This window comes from Varanus komodoensis, unplaced genomic scaffold, assembly GCF_004798865.1.
Source record: "Varanus komodoensis strain SLA01 unplaced genomic scaffold, ASM479886v1 scaffold5, whole genome shotgun sequence".
NCBI lineage: Eukaryota > Metazoa > Chordata > Lepidosauria > Squamata > Varanidae > Varanus > Varanus komodoensis.
Window position 1 is genome coordinate 46,377,530 of NW_025336087.1, and position 15,221 is coordinate 46,392,750.

The window sequence follows — 15,221 nt, forward strand, 5'->3', positions numbered from 1 at the left end:
CTCAGAGCCCGGGCCACTGTAAAGTGGACTAAAGCCCAAGAAGCCAAAACCAGGGAATTTGGCAGTTTTTCCACACAGAACATTAATCAAATATTCCTATTTGTCACCTTATCAACATTCAGCCTTCAATATATTGCCAAGGAAAAAGTTACTGACTATACCTGAACCTAACAACTGGGGTTAAATTTCCAGTTTTGAGGACTAGTTTAAACAGCACAAGATTTATTATATTGTTTAACTAATTACAAGGTTTTAAACGCTTCCAGCAGAAGAAAGTTGACATACACTAGTAACAGAAAGCCATAATTTCACTTCAAATATAGAAAATGTTTTATCACAGTAAAGAAGATTGATCAAGATTAAAAAGGAAAAGTTTCATTAACTGTTTTTTGCAACACTACTGAAAATGGACAAAATAAAATTACAGTGCTTCACACATGCATCTATTTTTCTTTAGAAAATTCAGAACTTACTTTCCAAACCTCCATCACCAATTGGTGAGTATGCTAAAGATAGTCTCTCTAAAGATGATGTGTTAGCCAACCCCTTCAAAACAAAAAAATATTGATAATTTTAAGATGGGCACAGAACAGCAGTACTCTCCTAAAAACACATTTGTTACAATAGTCTTACTTTCGTCAACAATATTAAATCTTTTTCTCTCAAAAGCAGTCCCTGTAGTTCCAGATTTCCCAGGGTACTTGATATCATCAAACAACCTTTGATAGCTTTACATAGATGGCCTGTCAAGTCTTTAGATCGAATTGCTGGAATTCTTCTTCTTATATGTGGTCCTGGCCGTTCAACACCTGTCAAGAAAGAAAGTAAATTAGATAACTTTTAATATCAGTATGCAATCTTGAGTGTCACTGCATACTTATGTATGTAACAGTCATCCACATGACTGTATGTAGCAGTCATCCATGTACCAGTCATCCACACAGTGTAATTCCTTCGTAGCAACAATACTGAGGCCAAAGGCATTCCAAAACATAAGCAGGACAGTAACCATTTGCATAATTCTTCCTCCATTGTTAGTACTTGGAGAAATAAACACTAAGGAACAAGGGATGCCACAGAAAAGCTATAGAAATGGGAACTGATGTGGTTAAAGTACAAAATCAAATAAAAATGCAATAACGTGGGGGGGACACAATTCTTATATTAAGCCTCTGTTTGTTTGCTTTTAATTTAAGACAACAAAATGAATTTGTTTGGGGTTTTGTTTTTGGATGCTTTAGTGTTCATTTCTGGAAACTCCCAGGGAAAACAATGACCCCATCACATGATTAATAGTTTAACTGACCACTACCTGAATCTCCATGCCCTTGATGATGAAAGCTCCTTATAGCAATAGATGTCAAAGTCTTGTTGTGCCTGACAGCATTTAGGAGGGGTCCCCAGTCAGCAGCTCTGATACGATCCGCATTTAGATCAAGAACACCATGAGGCGTCTTGGCTTTCACAGATGCTAGAGGGGCACAGCCTTGAATTGCACAGAGGTGCTCATAATGAGAGTAAAAATCCAGGCTGCACTGTCTTCTTATTCTGACGGAGTCAATCATTTCTAGTCATATGATGAAAAGGGATACAGAACTAGAAGAAAAAATGAATTAATATAATGCTATTTTAAAAGCTATACACAGTATCTGACATATGCAATATTGAATTCACCAGAACTACAGCTCTGTTCTGACATTATTTTCCCTCAAGACTGTACCATGGAAGACTGAAAATATTACTTGGGCATTCATGCTTCTTTCCTTGCAGGATGAGTGTAAATTTTAATGGGAGACTTTTTGCTTCTTTGATGATGGATTCTTTCCTGGCCATGAGGAGTTAAAACTATCTTAAGGGTTACAGAGAACCTGAGTTACAAATACATATATAGTCTCATGGTTCTATATTCAAAAAGGAAATGGACAGTCATCTGAGTGAGATGGTATACACTGGTGACCTGCAACAGCAGGTAGTTGGACCTGATGGCCCTCTTGGCCCCTTCCAACTCTACCATTCTATGAATCTATATTCAGAGTGTGGTAGGGAGAATGCAAGCTCAGGATCCACTCTGAATCTCTCTCTGGGTACAATTCTGTGGAAATGATTTCAGATCAAGGATATGATGAAAACTTTACAATACCAATACTCCAGTTCTCCCAGGTATCACAAGGCGATAGTTTCATAAATTGGCAATTAACCAAATTCCTTTCATGGGAACCAAGCTAAAATATGTGATAGAATGTGACTTGCAGAATTATGAGTATGAAATAATAAGACAAAAGTAAATGCAACAACTTTTAGCTATAGTGAGGTGGAAGTGTCCTGTAAATCTCTTGGGTTTCTGAGAAAAGTTCAGGAACAAGGAGGGACTGGAATAACTGGTGAGAAACACAGCCTAGGGGAAGCATGAAGAAAACTGAGAACTATAGAATTGAACACACAGACAACCTACTACAGAGCAAAGCAAAATAAGATCTGGAAGGAAACAAATGCCAAGAGAACATAAATGAAGAAAGAGAAAAAAGATGACTGCTTTCATTACAATGATTTCATGTGATTATTCAGTAAAAGGGTTTCTATTGCTTCAGCATGTGCATTAAGTTAATAGCAAGAGATCTATTGATTTTTTTGCTATTATTTTACATTGTTGCAGATCTAACAGGGAGGCAAAAGCAGTCTGAGTGGCAGCTGTGGTTTTTCCAAATGGCCATTATATCAACCAAAAAGCTCCTACATAGAATTGGCCATACTAAAAGTTTTGCAATGCACATTTACAAACAGTGATTTCTGTAAATGACTAATCATTTGGGTAGAACCTCTACCCTTCAAACTCAGTAAGAATTTTACTATGCTTCTTTACAAATAAAGTATTAAAGTGATACTAAAACAAAATGAGAAGAGAAGATCTATGAACAGGAACATCCTGAATCTTGTGTAACCCAGGTCTGGTGCTCAGGGTAGGGGTTGTGCTCCCCTATCCTGTTTGAGGACTTGGCAAGGCAGCTACTGAAACTTAAGGGCTGGAGAGATGACCTTTACATCGCTGTTCCCTAGTGCTCCTCACTTGTGTATCAGGGGCTGCTCATAGCATCTTAAGGTCTCAATAGGTAGATGATAAAAAAGTGCAAATGAAACTCTAGTGGAAATATTAGCACTAAGGTATTAAAAAATATAGCTAACATTACCTAATATGACAACAACCACCTAATAATATCAACAAAACTTAGTAACAATAGAGAGCGAGTGTGGTGTAGTGGTTAAGAACGCTGGTCTGGAACTCGAAAAATCTGGGTTCTAGTCCCCCCCTCAGCTATGAAGCCAACTGAGTAACTTTGGACAATCAGACTCTCAACCCAACCTACCTCACAGGGCTGCTGTTGTGGGGAATAAGACTAAAATCAGGAGAATGATGTAAGCTGCTTTTAATCCTTTAAAAAGGCTGGATATAAATCTAATAAATAAATGAGCCCCTGAGATTTCACATCTATATTAATCATTAAGCTCTTACAACAAAATTGATTGTGTTATGAAGGTGTTTCTGACAAGTAGCAAATACTTTCTGTCCTCAAATATCATTCAAATTCCTCTCTCTCCACCAATGCACACAAGTTCAGTATCTAATTTGCCCTTGTCCATGTGAATGTACATTACCCAATGGGTGCCAAAGTAAGACCTTCACCAGTGACTTGTTAGATTTGTAGATTTTACCTGTTACCGTAAAACCTAGAAATAAAGTGTGTGCCTAGATACCCAACAGTTCCTTGGGGATATGTAGCTCAGGCACAGGTTTCCTTGCCCATAGTCTTCTTGGATTCCACTATTCCCATGCTTACACGCATTCGCTGTGGATACACTGCTCTCCATCCTTCCCAGCCCACATAAGCATCCAAAACAAATTGCCATGTCGGATAGACAGCAGCGAAATCCAACACCTGTCTTTCCCACAAAGAATGTAACGAAATGCGGGGGTGGGGGAGGAGAAAACGAAAAACTTCATCTGTTGAATGTCTACCTATTCGACTACGAGGTGTTTGTACGGGAAGGCAGCCCCAATCTAATAAGGAATGGATCTCTAAGGGAGGGGGAGGAGGAAGGCGAGCAAGAGCCGCACAGAAGGCCGACGCCATCCCGCACGCCCACGTTTTCTCCTCCATCCCAATGCACGCTCGCCAACCGCCTCACCTGCAGGACGCCAGTCTTAGGCCCCGCCTCTCCTTTCCGCGCGTGCCACTGTTTCCTTGGTTTCCCAACCGTTTCCCCCCCCCACACACACGACTTCCCCCACGTGACCGAGCATGCACGCTCCCTTATTGGCTATCCGTTCACGTAGCGGATGCCTTCAACAACCCGCTCATCTCCGTTCAGCGAGTTTTTTTTTTTTAACCTACAATTTCTCACCATTCTGGATAATCTATCTCCAGTCAACACACACTAAATTACCTTATTCTCGGGTGGGGGCCGCGGTGCAAATCGCTTCCGCCCACCTAGACCACCACGCGGAGGCTTGCGAACACAACGGTAAAGAGCCACCCGCCTTCAGGGACCCACCGGTCCTGTCCTTTCGCTCAACCACGCCCCCATCCTAGGCCCACCCCGAGCATTTCGGGCTGGGTTTCCAGGCGCAGCTTGATGCGCATGCGCAGTGGCAAGACCCGAAGCCGTCACTAGCGGCTTGTAGCTTTCCCACTGTTTCACTTGATGGAGTACTAGATTACGTTTTCAGTCCCAAAATTTTACATGTCTTACTGAAGTTATTTCTAGACTGCCTTTAAGGGGAGGCGTCCCTTTCAACTCTACCTCAAACCCCATTGCCAGATGCATTCCCATCACGCACGTACAAGCCAAGAGTTCAGAAGTGTTATTTTTGTAGTTCGGTATTGAAACTCCTGGTTGCTGACCTCAACTTTACCAGCAGTGCACTGGCATGTGTGCCTAATTCAGACGAAAGAAGGGGGGGTTACAGATAAGAGTGCATAGAATTGCAGTTATAATGAGGAGGAAACACCGGGGACACTGAAACTGAGGAAATGTGTAAAAGAATGTGTTCTAAACCTAGTTCAGTGGGCTTTAGAGTGGTTTAATTGTAAACAACGTGAACTAGTAAATAGCAGCAGATGGAAACAGTACTGAACGAAATCTTATAACCTAATGAATATATCAATCCAGAATCGTATTGTTTTTAAACATGTATACATTTGGAGCCCTTGTGTATAGGATTGGTCTTCTATTTGTCCCTAAGAAAACAATCATAGGCATGTTGTTGATGTTCAGTTGCAAAGTCGTGCCGACTCTTCACTACCCCACGGACAACCTTCTCCCAAGTTCTCCTGTCCTCCACCATCCCCTGGAGTACACCCAAGCCCACACCCACCTCTCCATCCAGCCACCTCTGCTGTCCCCTTCTCCTTTTGCCTTCGATCGTTCCCAGCATCAGGGTCTTTTCCAGTGAGTCCTTTCTTATCATTAGGTGGCCAAAGTGAGCTTCAGCTTTAGTGCCTGACCTTCTAAAGAGCATTCAGGGTTGATTTCCTTTAGGACTGACTGATTTAATCTCTTTGCAGTCCAAAGGACTCTCAGGAGTCTTCTCCAACACCACAATTCAAAAGCATCAATTTTTCAACACTCAGCCTTCCTTATGATCCAACTCTCACTGCCATACATTACAACTGGGAAAACCATACCTTTGACTATATGAACTTTTGTTGGCAGGGTGGTGTCTCTGCTTTTCAGTATGCTGTCTAGATTTGCCTTCGGTTTCCTTCCAAGGAGCAAGTGTCTTTTAATTTCTTGGCTGCAGCACCATCTGCAGTGATCTTGGAGCCCAAGAAAATAACATCTGTCACTACCTTCATTTCTTCCCCATCTGTTTGCCAGTGAATGATAGGACCAGATGCCATGATCTTAGTTTTCTTAATGTTGAGTTTGAAGCCAACTTTTGCACTGTCCTCTTTAACCCTCATCAAGAGACTCTTTAGTTCCTCTTCACTTTCTGCCATTAGAGTGGTATCATCTGCATGTCTTGCAATTCATCTAGCCCAGCCTTTCATATGATGTACTCTGTATATAAGTTAAATAGGCAGGATGACAATTTACAGCCTTGTCAACAGCAGAATAAACAGCTATCCAGCTCACACTATTTTATCAAGAAATGCAATATGGATCAAATTCAAATTTAAACAATGAATTCATAGTGTCTAGTATATACAGTTGAATTCATAACAGCCTTTGTCTGCTTTCTATCCCACTGTTAACATATCATCCATTCACTTTCCCTGCCCATTTATGTGCTATGTCTCTTCCTAAATTGCAAAAATGTGGTGAGGAGCAGTATCTATAAAATACCTAATCAACTTTTACCATGTTTCCTCTCTCCCTTCCTCTGTAAACGGCAATATTCACATGTGATCACAAATGCTGTAAGATAAGTTCAAGGCTTTATGCATTCTTACTAAGTAAATGAAGATGTATTCAAACAGATATATTCATTTAGAACTGTGCCACAAGGATTGCAGTCCGATTTTGTGCAGAGTTAGGATGCCAATTTATGTACATGTGCTTGGATTGCAAAAGTTGGACCTTGCAATGAGAGAACAGAGTGATCTTGCTAAGGCTTCTTGTGTATGGATGGTTCTGCTTTAACTATATGCAGAGAATGTATGAAGGAGCCTGTGGCATGGTCAACATTAGCCCCACTCCCTGAACAGCACACAATTACACAAGTCTGAAGGAAGTCACCTCGGTTGTACAAGAGATGAGGAAGACTGAACATGTGTGAGTTGGGGGATATGGGACTGCCTGGCTGAGAAGGGAATGGGAAAAATGTATTATATATATTTTTATAATGTATTATATATATTTTATATATATTATTCTCCCTAACATGGCAATCCTCTACATGGTTCCTGAGAAGGAGGTTCCATTGAGTTCTGTAGGGTTTAGTCCAAAGTAAGTAGGCCTTGGATTGAAGGGTACGATCCTATGCATGTTTGCGAGGAGGGAGCTCCATCTTCTAGCAATATATAGGATTATACACTAAGAGCATGATTCTATGCTCCCCAGACATTTGTGGGGGCAAAGAATAATGCAGATTCCTATTTCTAAGGTTAGAAACAGAGTTTCAAACTTGAAGTTGGGAAACTGTGCTCTGATACTGTTCCATCAATTTTGCAGCTGACACATAAAGAACTGCAAGTTGTACCCTAAACTAATTTATTTTAGACTCCAAGCCGAGCTTTGGGTGATTCTTCCCATCCCAGGAGACCCCAAGTTCCATCTTAAAATGTTCAGGAAGCCTGACAAACCTCCAGAGAAATCTTTTCAGGCTTTTTAATTATTAGTCGGTCGATCTTTATTGTCCATACCCGTAGGCCACCATAAATCCAAATAAACAGTTAATAAAATGCAATAAAATGTAAACAAATTTAAAATACAAAATAACTATGTAATAATCATGAAAAGTATAATAAAAATATGGTCATTTTTAAAAGAAAAAGTGCAAGCAGCAATTAACCTTTTTCCCCGAAAATAAGACCTAACTGGAAAATAAGCCCTAGCATGATTTTTCTGGATGCTCGTAATATAAGCCCTTCCCAAAAAATAAGCCCCAGTTAAGATCAACAGCCAGACAGACACATTTAGTACATCTGTTGCAACACAGTACGGGGTTTGGAGAGTTACAACGATATTCCAGAAGAAGATGACATGACTGTATTTGAATAAATGTAGATTTTTGTACATGAACAAATGAATAAATGTAGATTGTTGTAAGTGAAAAAATAAGACATCACCTGAAAATAAGCCCTAGAGCAGAGATGGCAAACCTTTTAGAGACAGAATGCCCAAACTGCAAACCAAAACCCATTTATTTATCGCAAAGTGCCAACACAGCAATAAAAGCTGAAAACCAAGGTTTTAGTTTAGAAAAAGCAACTCATACATTAACATCTCTCTCTATAGATATATCCTTGGCAGCGCACTGATGGGCCATGTGAGAGCGCGGACGAGTCGCCGCTAATGAGTCGCAGCTCGTGATGTCATTGCCTGGTGCTGCCACTCCTTTCTGAGCATGCGCATGGCCCGTATGTGGCTATAATCCGATGCTCGGATGCTGGGGCGATACTGGAGCGACTTGGCATGCATGCCGACAGAGAGGGCTCTGCGTGTCCGCTGTGGCACGAGTGCCATAGTTTCGCCACCACTGCCCTAAAGCATCTTTTGGAGCAAAAAATAATGTTAGACCCGGACTTATTTTCAGGGAAATACAGTAGAATGGCACAAGCAGAACTGCACATCTGTTCCATGGGAACAAATACAGAATAGTTATTCTCCATAAATTATATAGAACTACAGGGTACTGCCTAGCTCTTAACTAAAATCTGCAACCTGGCTCATATACATCATATACATAATTTTCTGTGGGAAATATACAAATCTAAATTTTGCAACCAAATAAGCAGAAGTCAGAGGTATAATAATTAATAAAAGATTTTTCTGGTATTTTTTAAAATCAGCTAATTCTAAAGAAAATTAATTTTAAAAACATTTTAACAAATTACTAAATTAGTGTGCGATAATATTGTAACACTAAAATAAGAAAAACAACTTTACAGAATTATTATATGACACTTTTTATTTCAAAAGGCCTAGCCAGAGAAGTATTAACATGAGAATTAAAATTTTGAATTAAAACTTTAAAAAACCCCAAAATGCTCCCTCTCAAAGATTATATATTGCTGAGCTTCAAATGGCTTACAAACAACAAGCAAGTCTCAGCCCCTACTATGGGCAGAATACAATGGAATGAATAAATAGATAAAGTACAATTCTCAAAAGCAGTGGATATCAGTGCATCTGTAGGCACCTTCAAAGGCAGATGTAGAGAGGTTCACAATGTTGTTCCCGTGGGGCCCCGATTTTTTTAAACACAGCTCTGAGTTTTTAAAATATATCTGCATGAATTTATATGAAATGCATAGATACAGTTCAACTAAAGTATTTTGTACTATGTTTATTTATTTATGTGAGCCGTCCCGAGGCTATAAGCGCTGAGATGGCGTACAAAAACTCTAAATAACTAAATAAAGTGGACCAAGTATCTCTCTGAAGATGGCAGCTTCTATGGTGCCTTCTGAAATACTGAAAACATTGAAGGTCTTCATTACATTATAAAAGATGAGTGCTTATCCTTCCATTGTTGTAATATCAGTTTCTAATGCTCAGAATAGCACTTTCCCCTTCCATTAGTTAATTTCCATGAAACAGGTAAATAATTTAAAAGTTTACGTACATTAGTGAATATTAATAGTTGTTCCAGTACGGGATTTATCTATGTAATAGCCCCCCACAAAAAGAGGCAACAACTGAACATTGCCAAAACAATGATTAAAAGAAACATTTGCTTATTACACTGACAAAAATTAGCTGGATTAGATAATCCCTCATTAAATAAGTGGTAGCCCATGGATAGAAAGCAAAAGTTTTTGCTGGATAAGATGTAGTCTATGATCTATGGATGTAACAGGTAGATGCCAAAGCATAAAGTAAGTTCATGATTTACCTGATTAGGTATTTTGTGGTTTGGGCCCACAGCACAAATTCCCAAATTTGTCCATGCGTCAAAGAAGGTTGTGGCTTTTGGTATAGGCAGGCAACTGCCATTCTACCATCAATGGCAGTTCAATGATGGGATAAGTTTTATGAATTTATTTATTTATTACATTTTTATACAGCCCGGTAGCCAAGCTTTGTGGGTGGTCCATAACAATTTTTTGAAGCCAGCTAACTGAAGGTATCACTATTCTCTTGCTGAAGAGTTGGTTTTAGAATGTTAAAGACTTTCTGCAGATGGAAGGGATGAAAATCACAGCAGCAGCATGTGAGTAGTGACATGCCATTTGGACCATGCTAATATTTTTTTAAAAAAATCAGAAAGATGAGCTCATCTTGTATAAAAGATTATAAGATTGTGGATGAGTCTTAGGTATTTCATGGATAGGCATTTTGTTGTCAGTTTCCTGTCAACTGAAATGTGCTGGGATGAATAGATAAATTATGAATCTCAGCAACATTGCTGCTGACATACAAATGATGAGAAGAGCTTGATGTGTGCTTTCATATTTTCAGCTTTTTTATACTACTCCTGTCATCTTTGAAAAAATAAATTGATCAGGCTGTTCACCAGTTAGGATAAATGAAATTCCCATTAAATTCTATAGAACAAGAGTAAACGTGGTCCTTTAAGAATCATATAGGTAACCAGCAGTCGCTCCCCCATCCCCAAATTGCTCAGAAATGAATTCCTCTGCTTTGCTTAGGAATGTATTTACTATATTTTTATTTTACTAAGTGGCAGAAAAGTATTACTAATAAATCACACACACACACACACACACACACACACACACAAACCTACCTTTATCCTAATGTTTATCCTGCCATAGCTTTTCATTGATGTAATACATTAAAAAACAGCTATTACCATTTTATTCTCACTATATATGTGTGTGAAAGCTGGACAGAAGAAAGATGACAGGAAGAAAATTAATGTATTTGAAAAATGGTGCTGGAGGAGAGCTTTATGAATACCCTGGACTGACAGAAAAACGAACCCATGAGTCCTGGATCAAATCAAGCCAGAGGTTTCCCTAGAAGCAAAAACTGACAAAACTGAGGCTGCCATACTTAGACACATCATGAGAAGGCAAAACTACCTGGAGAAGACAATCATGCTAGATAAATTCAAAGGCAGAAGAAGAAAAAGAAGACCAAATATAAGATGGATTGACTTCCTCGTAGAAGCCACAGCCTTGAATTTACAAGATCTGAGCAGGACTATCATGGATAGGACATTTTGTAGGGCATTCATTCATAGGGCTACAGTAAGTTGGAGACATCCTGATTGCACATAGCAATAACAACCATTTTATTCAAAACAGAATCCAGTAATTATTTAGTATATTTCTAAATTTAGGGCACAATCTTATGATGATGATCATAAGCTCCTGCACTCTCATTCAGTACAGGGTTGAAGAAGCAGCCTATGCATTTTTGCTCAATGGACTTTTTTGCTCACCTAGCAAAAGTGTTTCGGGGGGGGGGGGAGGCTGAAGGCTGGAGAGGACCCAAGACAGCTTGTATGCTGCCCTTTCCAGTTTTTTCCCTCCTCACCCATTGTAATGTCCCCTTTCCCCCGTTCTTCAAGGTTGTGTTCCCAAACAGAGAAGCAGCCAACATAATTTTTGGTGTTCCAGCAGTGAGGAGGAGTAAGAAAGAATTAATATTCCCATTTCTGAAGTTGGAGTGCTGTCTCTGACCTCTGAAGAATTCTATCGCTCCTCAGATGCTGTCATCTTGATATGACTCTACTGTCCCAATGCAAGGGTGTATGGCTAGGTACTAACAACTTTAACAGAAACTCAGCAAGGGAGCAAAAAGCCACATGTTCCTAATTCTGATCTCTGCTGTTAGTCAGACATGATGATAAGGTTTTCAGATATAGCAGGTTGCTTTACATCAGGTCAGACCAGTAGTCTCTCTAGCTCGGTAATGTCTACACTGACTGGCAAAGGCTTCCAATGTTTAGGCAGCAGCCTTTCCCTGTCCTACCTGGAGATGCCTGGGATTGATGGTGGGGCATCTTTTATTCAAATCATGTGTTCTACTGAGCTTCAGAGCTTTCCTTTTTACAAGATGGATGCATCAATTTCTATGATACATCAGCATTACAGAAATGTCACGCTGGACCTCCACTCACTCAGCTTTCCACACCCAGGTACAGCAGATACCTGGACTATCAAAGCAAAGACAACTAGACCTCACTGTTTATAGCCCCCATGCACAAATGGACTATTTATTTCTACTTTCTATTTTTTGTTCTTTAACCAATTAGCTAGCCATAAGAGAATGTCTCTTTTTAGTCTACCACTGCTAAGTTTGCTGAGTTTTCCTGATTTATTTTAAAGTCCTTTGTAAGTTCAAATAAACAATGTCTAAGAGATCACCCCACACATATGATACTTTCAAAGGTCTCAAAAAAATTAGTGAGACAGGAAGCCATAGATTCCTTTTCAACACAGCCTGTCCTTCTATATATGGTTGACTAGGGAATGCTAGCAGTTCTAAGACCTTTTTTGACTAAACGTGTAGGAGTAAATGCATGTGAAGAACATGAACTGATGTGAGATCCCACTCTTGGTTTCATCTCATTCCAAGAGGCTGAGAAGAAGAAAAATGTAAAAAAGAAACCTCCACCAGTAGATGGTGCCATACTGTAGTCTGAATGCTGTTCTTTGGTCCAGGGCAGAGGAATTTAACAAAAAGTTAGAACAGCTTATTGTTTCAGACAGTAGTGGAAGATAATAGAGCCATAATTCTTATTAGGTAAATGAATTTGACACTGGTTTTCTAGAACCTTTAGGTGACACTTCTCAGGTGGTTCAGAGTTCTTAAGTCTAGCTTCTACTTCTTAAAGCCTGGTAAGATTCATTTATATTGAACAATCAGCACAAACTTAGCATACCAGTGCTTCCAGCTGCTGATTTAGACTGGTCATTGCCTGCACTGTCATTGCCCCTTCAACACTGAACATCAGATTTATTAATGTATTATATTTATGTCCCACCCTTCATCAGTACATGCTGAAAAGTACACATAGCAATTTAGAAGTACAGATATCAATTAACAGCAAACTAGGAAAACCTACCAAAGAACAAACACCTGCAGTTACAGTAAAAACGACACTTACAATAAATCACTGAAAAATCTGCCAATGAACGACACAAATTTATGTGCAAACAAAGCAAACACGCACAGCCATAACAAAATTTTACTGCTTCCAAAAAATACAATTTGGTGAGCCTGCATAAGAATGCTTACTTGAAAAATATGAAACAGCAAAATATAACAAAATCACAGTGTGTGTGAAAAAGAGAGGGTAGAATTAAAAAGTGGAAGGAAATGAATTTATTAATGTGTAAAATCAGCTCAGAGGTCTTTTGGTTTGCAGAGCAGGGCAGATAGCATTCATCCTGGAAGCTAACACTGTCATCTGGAAAACCATGGCTGCTAGACTGCAATATATGCATTAATCGTGTTATACTCGAAAGTGAAGGCAGTTCTGCAAAAGATCAGAGAGATTGTCCTTTATTGTTGATCCATCTATTTCAGGCTTAATTCTTGAAACTGATAATAGGTTTCAGGTTGTACCCCTCCTTTGTAGACCATTACGGTGACAAAACACTCTGCCGAAGTTCTATTGGTACACCATAAGAAAGGCACAGATGAATATTGTATCAGCTTTTCCATCTTGTTAACAGAGAAGGAAAAACTTCAACAAAGGCAATATTCAATTTGATCTAATGATGCTAATCTTAAGTTCCACTAGATTCAATATCAGTTCTTCCTCAGTATGTGTATAGGACTTCAGTCTTACTTCATTATCAATATAAAAAAATACAAGGGATAGTAAAATGGGACAACATATGATTAATTGCACTTAATTATAAGTCAGTGAAAGCCTGATGAAGTAAGTTCTTTTTCAGGAGGTGTATAAAACATGTGGCTAGGGAGCCGTGTGGCTAATGGGGCAGGTTAGAAATCATCATCAACAACAACAACAATATCACCACCACCACATTTTCTGCCTACAGATTGGAAGGAATATTTTCCTGAGGGTGGGTAATGTCTACAAGAAGATTTGACTTCACACTATTACATGATAGATTCTGCTGGTTGCAGAATGACCAGCAAGACCATCTCTCAAGATAGTAAAGGCTGGCTAGGGTATATATAGAACAATGCAGTCTGCTAAATATCCTGGTCCCAGGCTGGTTAGGGTTTTGTACAACAATAACATAAGCTTGACAATGGCTCAGAAGCTGATAGTCAACCAGTACAGTGTTATGCGAAGGTAGCAGGGTTGTTAAATATGTAATATAATACTGTAGAGCAGTGATGGCGAACTTATGGCATGTGTGCCACAGCGGACACGCAGAGCCCTCTCTGTTGACACGCAAGCCAAGTCGCCCCAGCATCGCCCCAGCAGCCATGCACATATTCGGAAAGAGAAATGGTGCCAGGCGATGACATCACTCAATAGCCACGACTCGCTGCAAGAGGCAGCATCGAACAGGTGGCCAGAGGCAGGCGCAACAGCTGTGGCGGGTGCGCCAGGAAGGGAGTGGGCGAGCAGTGAGCGGGCGTGCCAAGCACTGGCAGCGGCACCCTCCTCCTGCCTCCTCCTCCTCCGCCCAGCCCGCAGCATGTGAGCAGCCGCCCAAGCCACCCTCCTAGTGCAGTGGCAGGACCCTACTGACTCAGTAGCCACAGACGCAGCCAGGCAGCCGAGCGCCTACCTGCCCATGTGCCCACTCCCGGGCCGAGCTCCCATGCCAGTGGGCACAGGGAGGGGAAGCTGGGCAAAGGGAGCGAGCGATGGGGTCGAGGTGCCGGAGCAGCAGCAGTAGCTGGAGCAAGGATGAAGAGAGAGAGGGCACCCGGGATTGATATGGTGCTTCCTGAGGAGGGAGGCCAAAACAAGGAAAAGTGGAGGCTGGAACTGCTGCGAAGTGAGAGGAGTGGGCGCGTGGCGGGGACCCCCCTCACCACCCAACCACACTAAGGCTTGGCAACACTGTGGGGACGCCTCAAGGAAGATCCCAATGGAAGTGTGAAAGGGATCAGCGACAGCCTCTCCTCACCTTTAGTTTAGGTCCCTCCCCACCCCCATTCCACCCTTCCGGTAAACTTTCAAGTGCCCCGAAGCTCCTGCGGCATACCTGGTGGCTAGTTTGGGGGCGAGGAGGGAGGGAGGGAGGGAGTGTGCGCGCCCGGGCGCAAGCAAGCCTGGTGTCCCCCGATTTGGGGGTGCCGAACATGAACATGGCTCCTTCTCTCTGTTATTGTTTTTTTTCTTTTAAGACAAAAGATGTTAATGTATGAGTTGTTTTTTCCTAAACTAAAATCTCAGTATTCAGGTGTTATTGCAGTGTTGGCACTTTGTGATAAATAAGTGGGTTCCGGGTTGCAGTTTGGGCACTCGGTCTCTAAAAGGTTCGCCATCACTGCTGTAGAGTAAAAAAAAGTGTATGGGTACTCAGGATTAATTAAACAAGCATATACACAATAAAAAATCTAATTTACCATTTCTCTCTCAATAAAATTTATTAACAGCCCTTAATTCATTGTAATCTCATCTTAATAGCTATAGGAAAATATTTTGCTGC

The 15,221-nt window shown here is 40.6% G+C and overlaps 1 protein-coding gene across 3 annotated transcripts in view; it reads right to left on the reverse strand.

The window, feature by feature from the left end:
- The window catches only part of CEP78 (centrosomal protein 78), a 29,928-nt gene extending 25,386 nt beyond the window's left edge, over positions 1 to 4,542 (reverse strand). For 2 of the 3 annotated variants that reach the window (XM_044446768.1, XM_044446766.1), the window contains exons 1-4: positions 4,441 to 4,542; positions 1,313 to 1,596; positions 634 to 809; positions 474 to 546 (exon numbers count right to left, since the gene is read on the reverse strand). In XM_044446768.1, the coding sequence (XP_044302703.1) occupies positions 474 to 546; positions 634 to 809; positions 1,313 to 1,565 (502 nt within the window). In that variant the 5' untranslated portion in view covers positions 1,566 to 1,596; positions 4,441 to 4,542. Of the gene's footprint in view, positions 1 to 473; positions 547 to 633; positions 810 to 1,312; positions 1,597 to 4,182; positions 4,274 to 4,440 lie in introns of those variants that run through there. The other variant, XM_044446767.1, reaches the window with a different exon arrangement.
- Between the last annotated feature and the right edge of the window lie 10,679 nt (positions 4,543 to 15,221).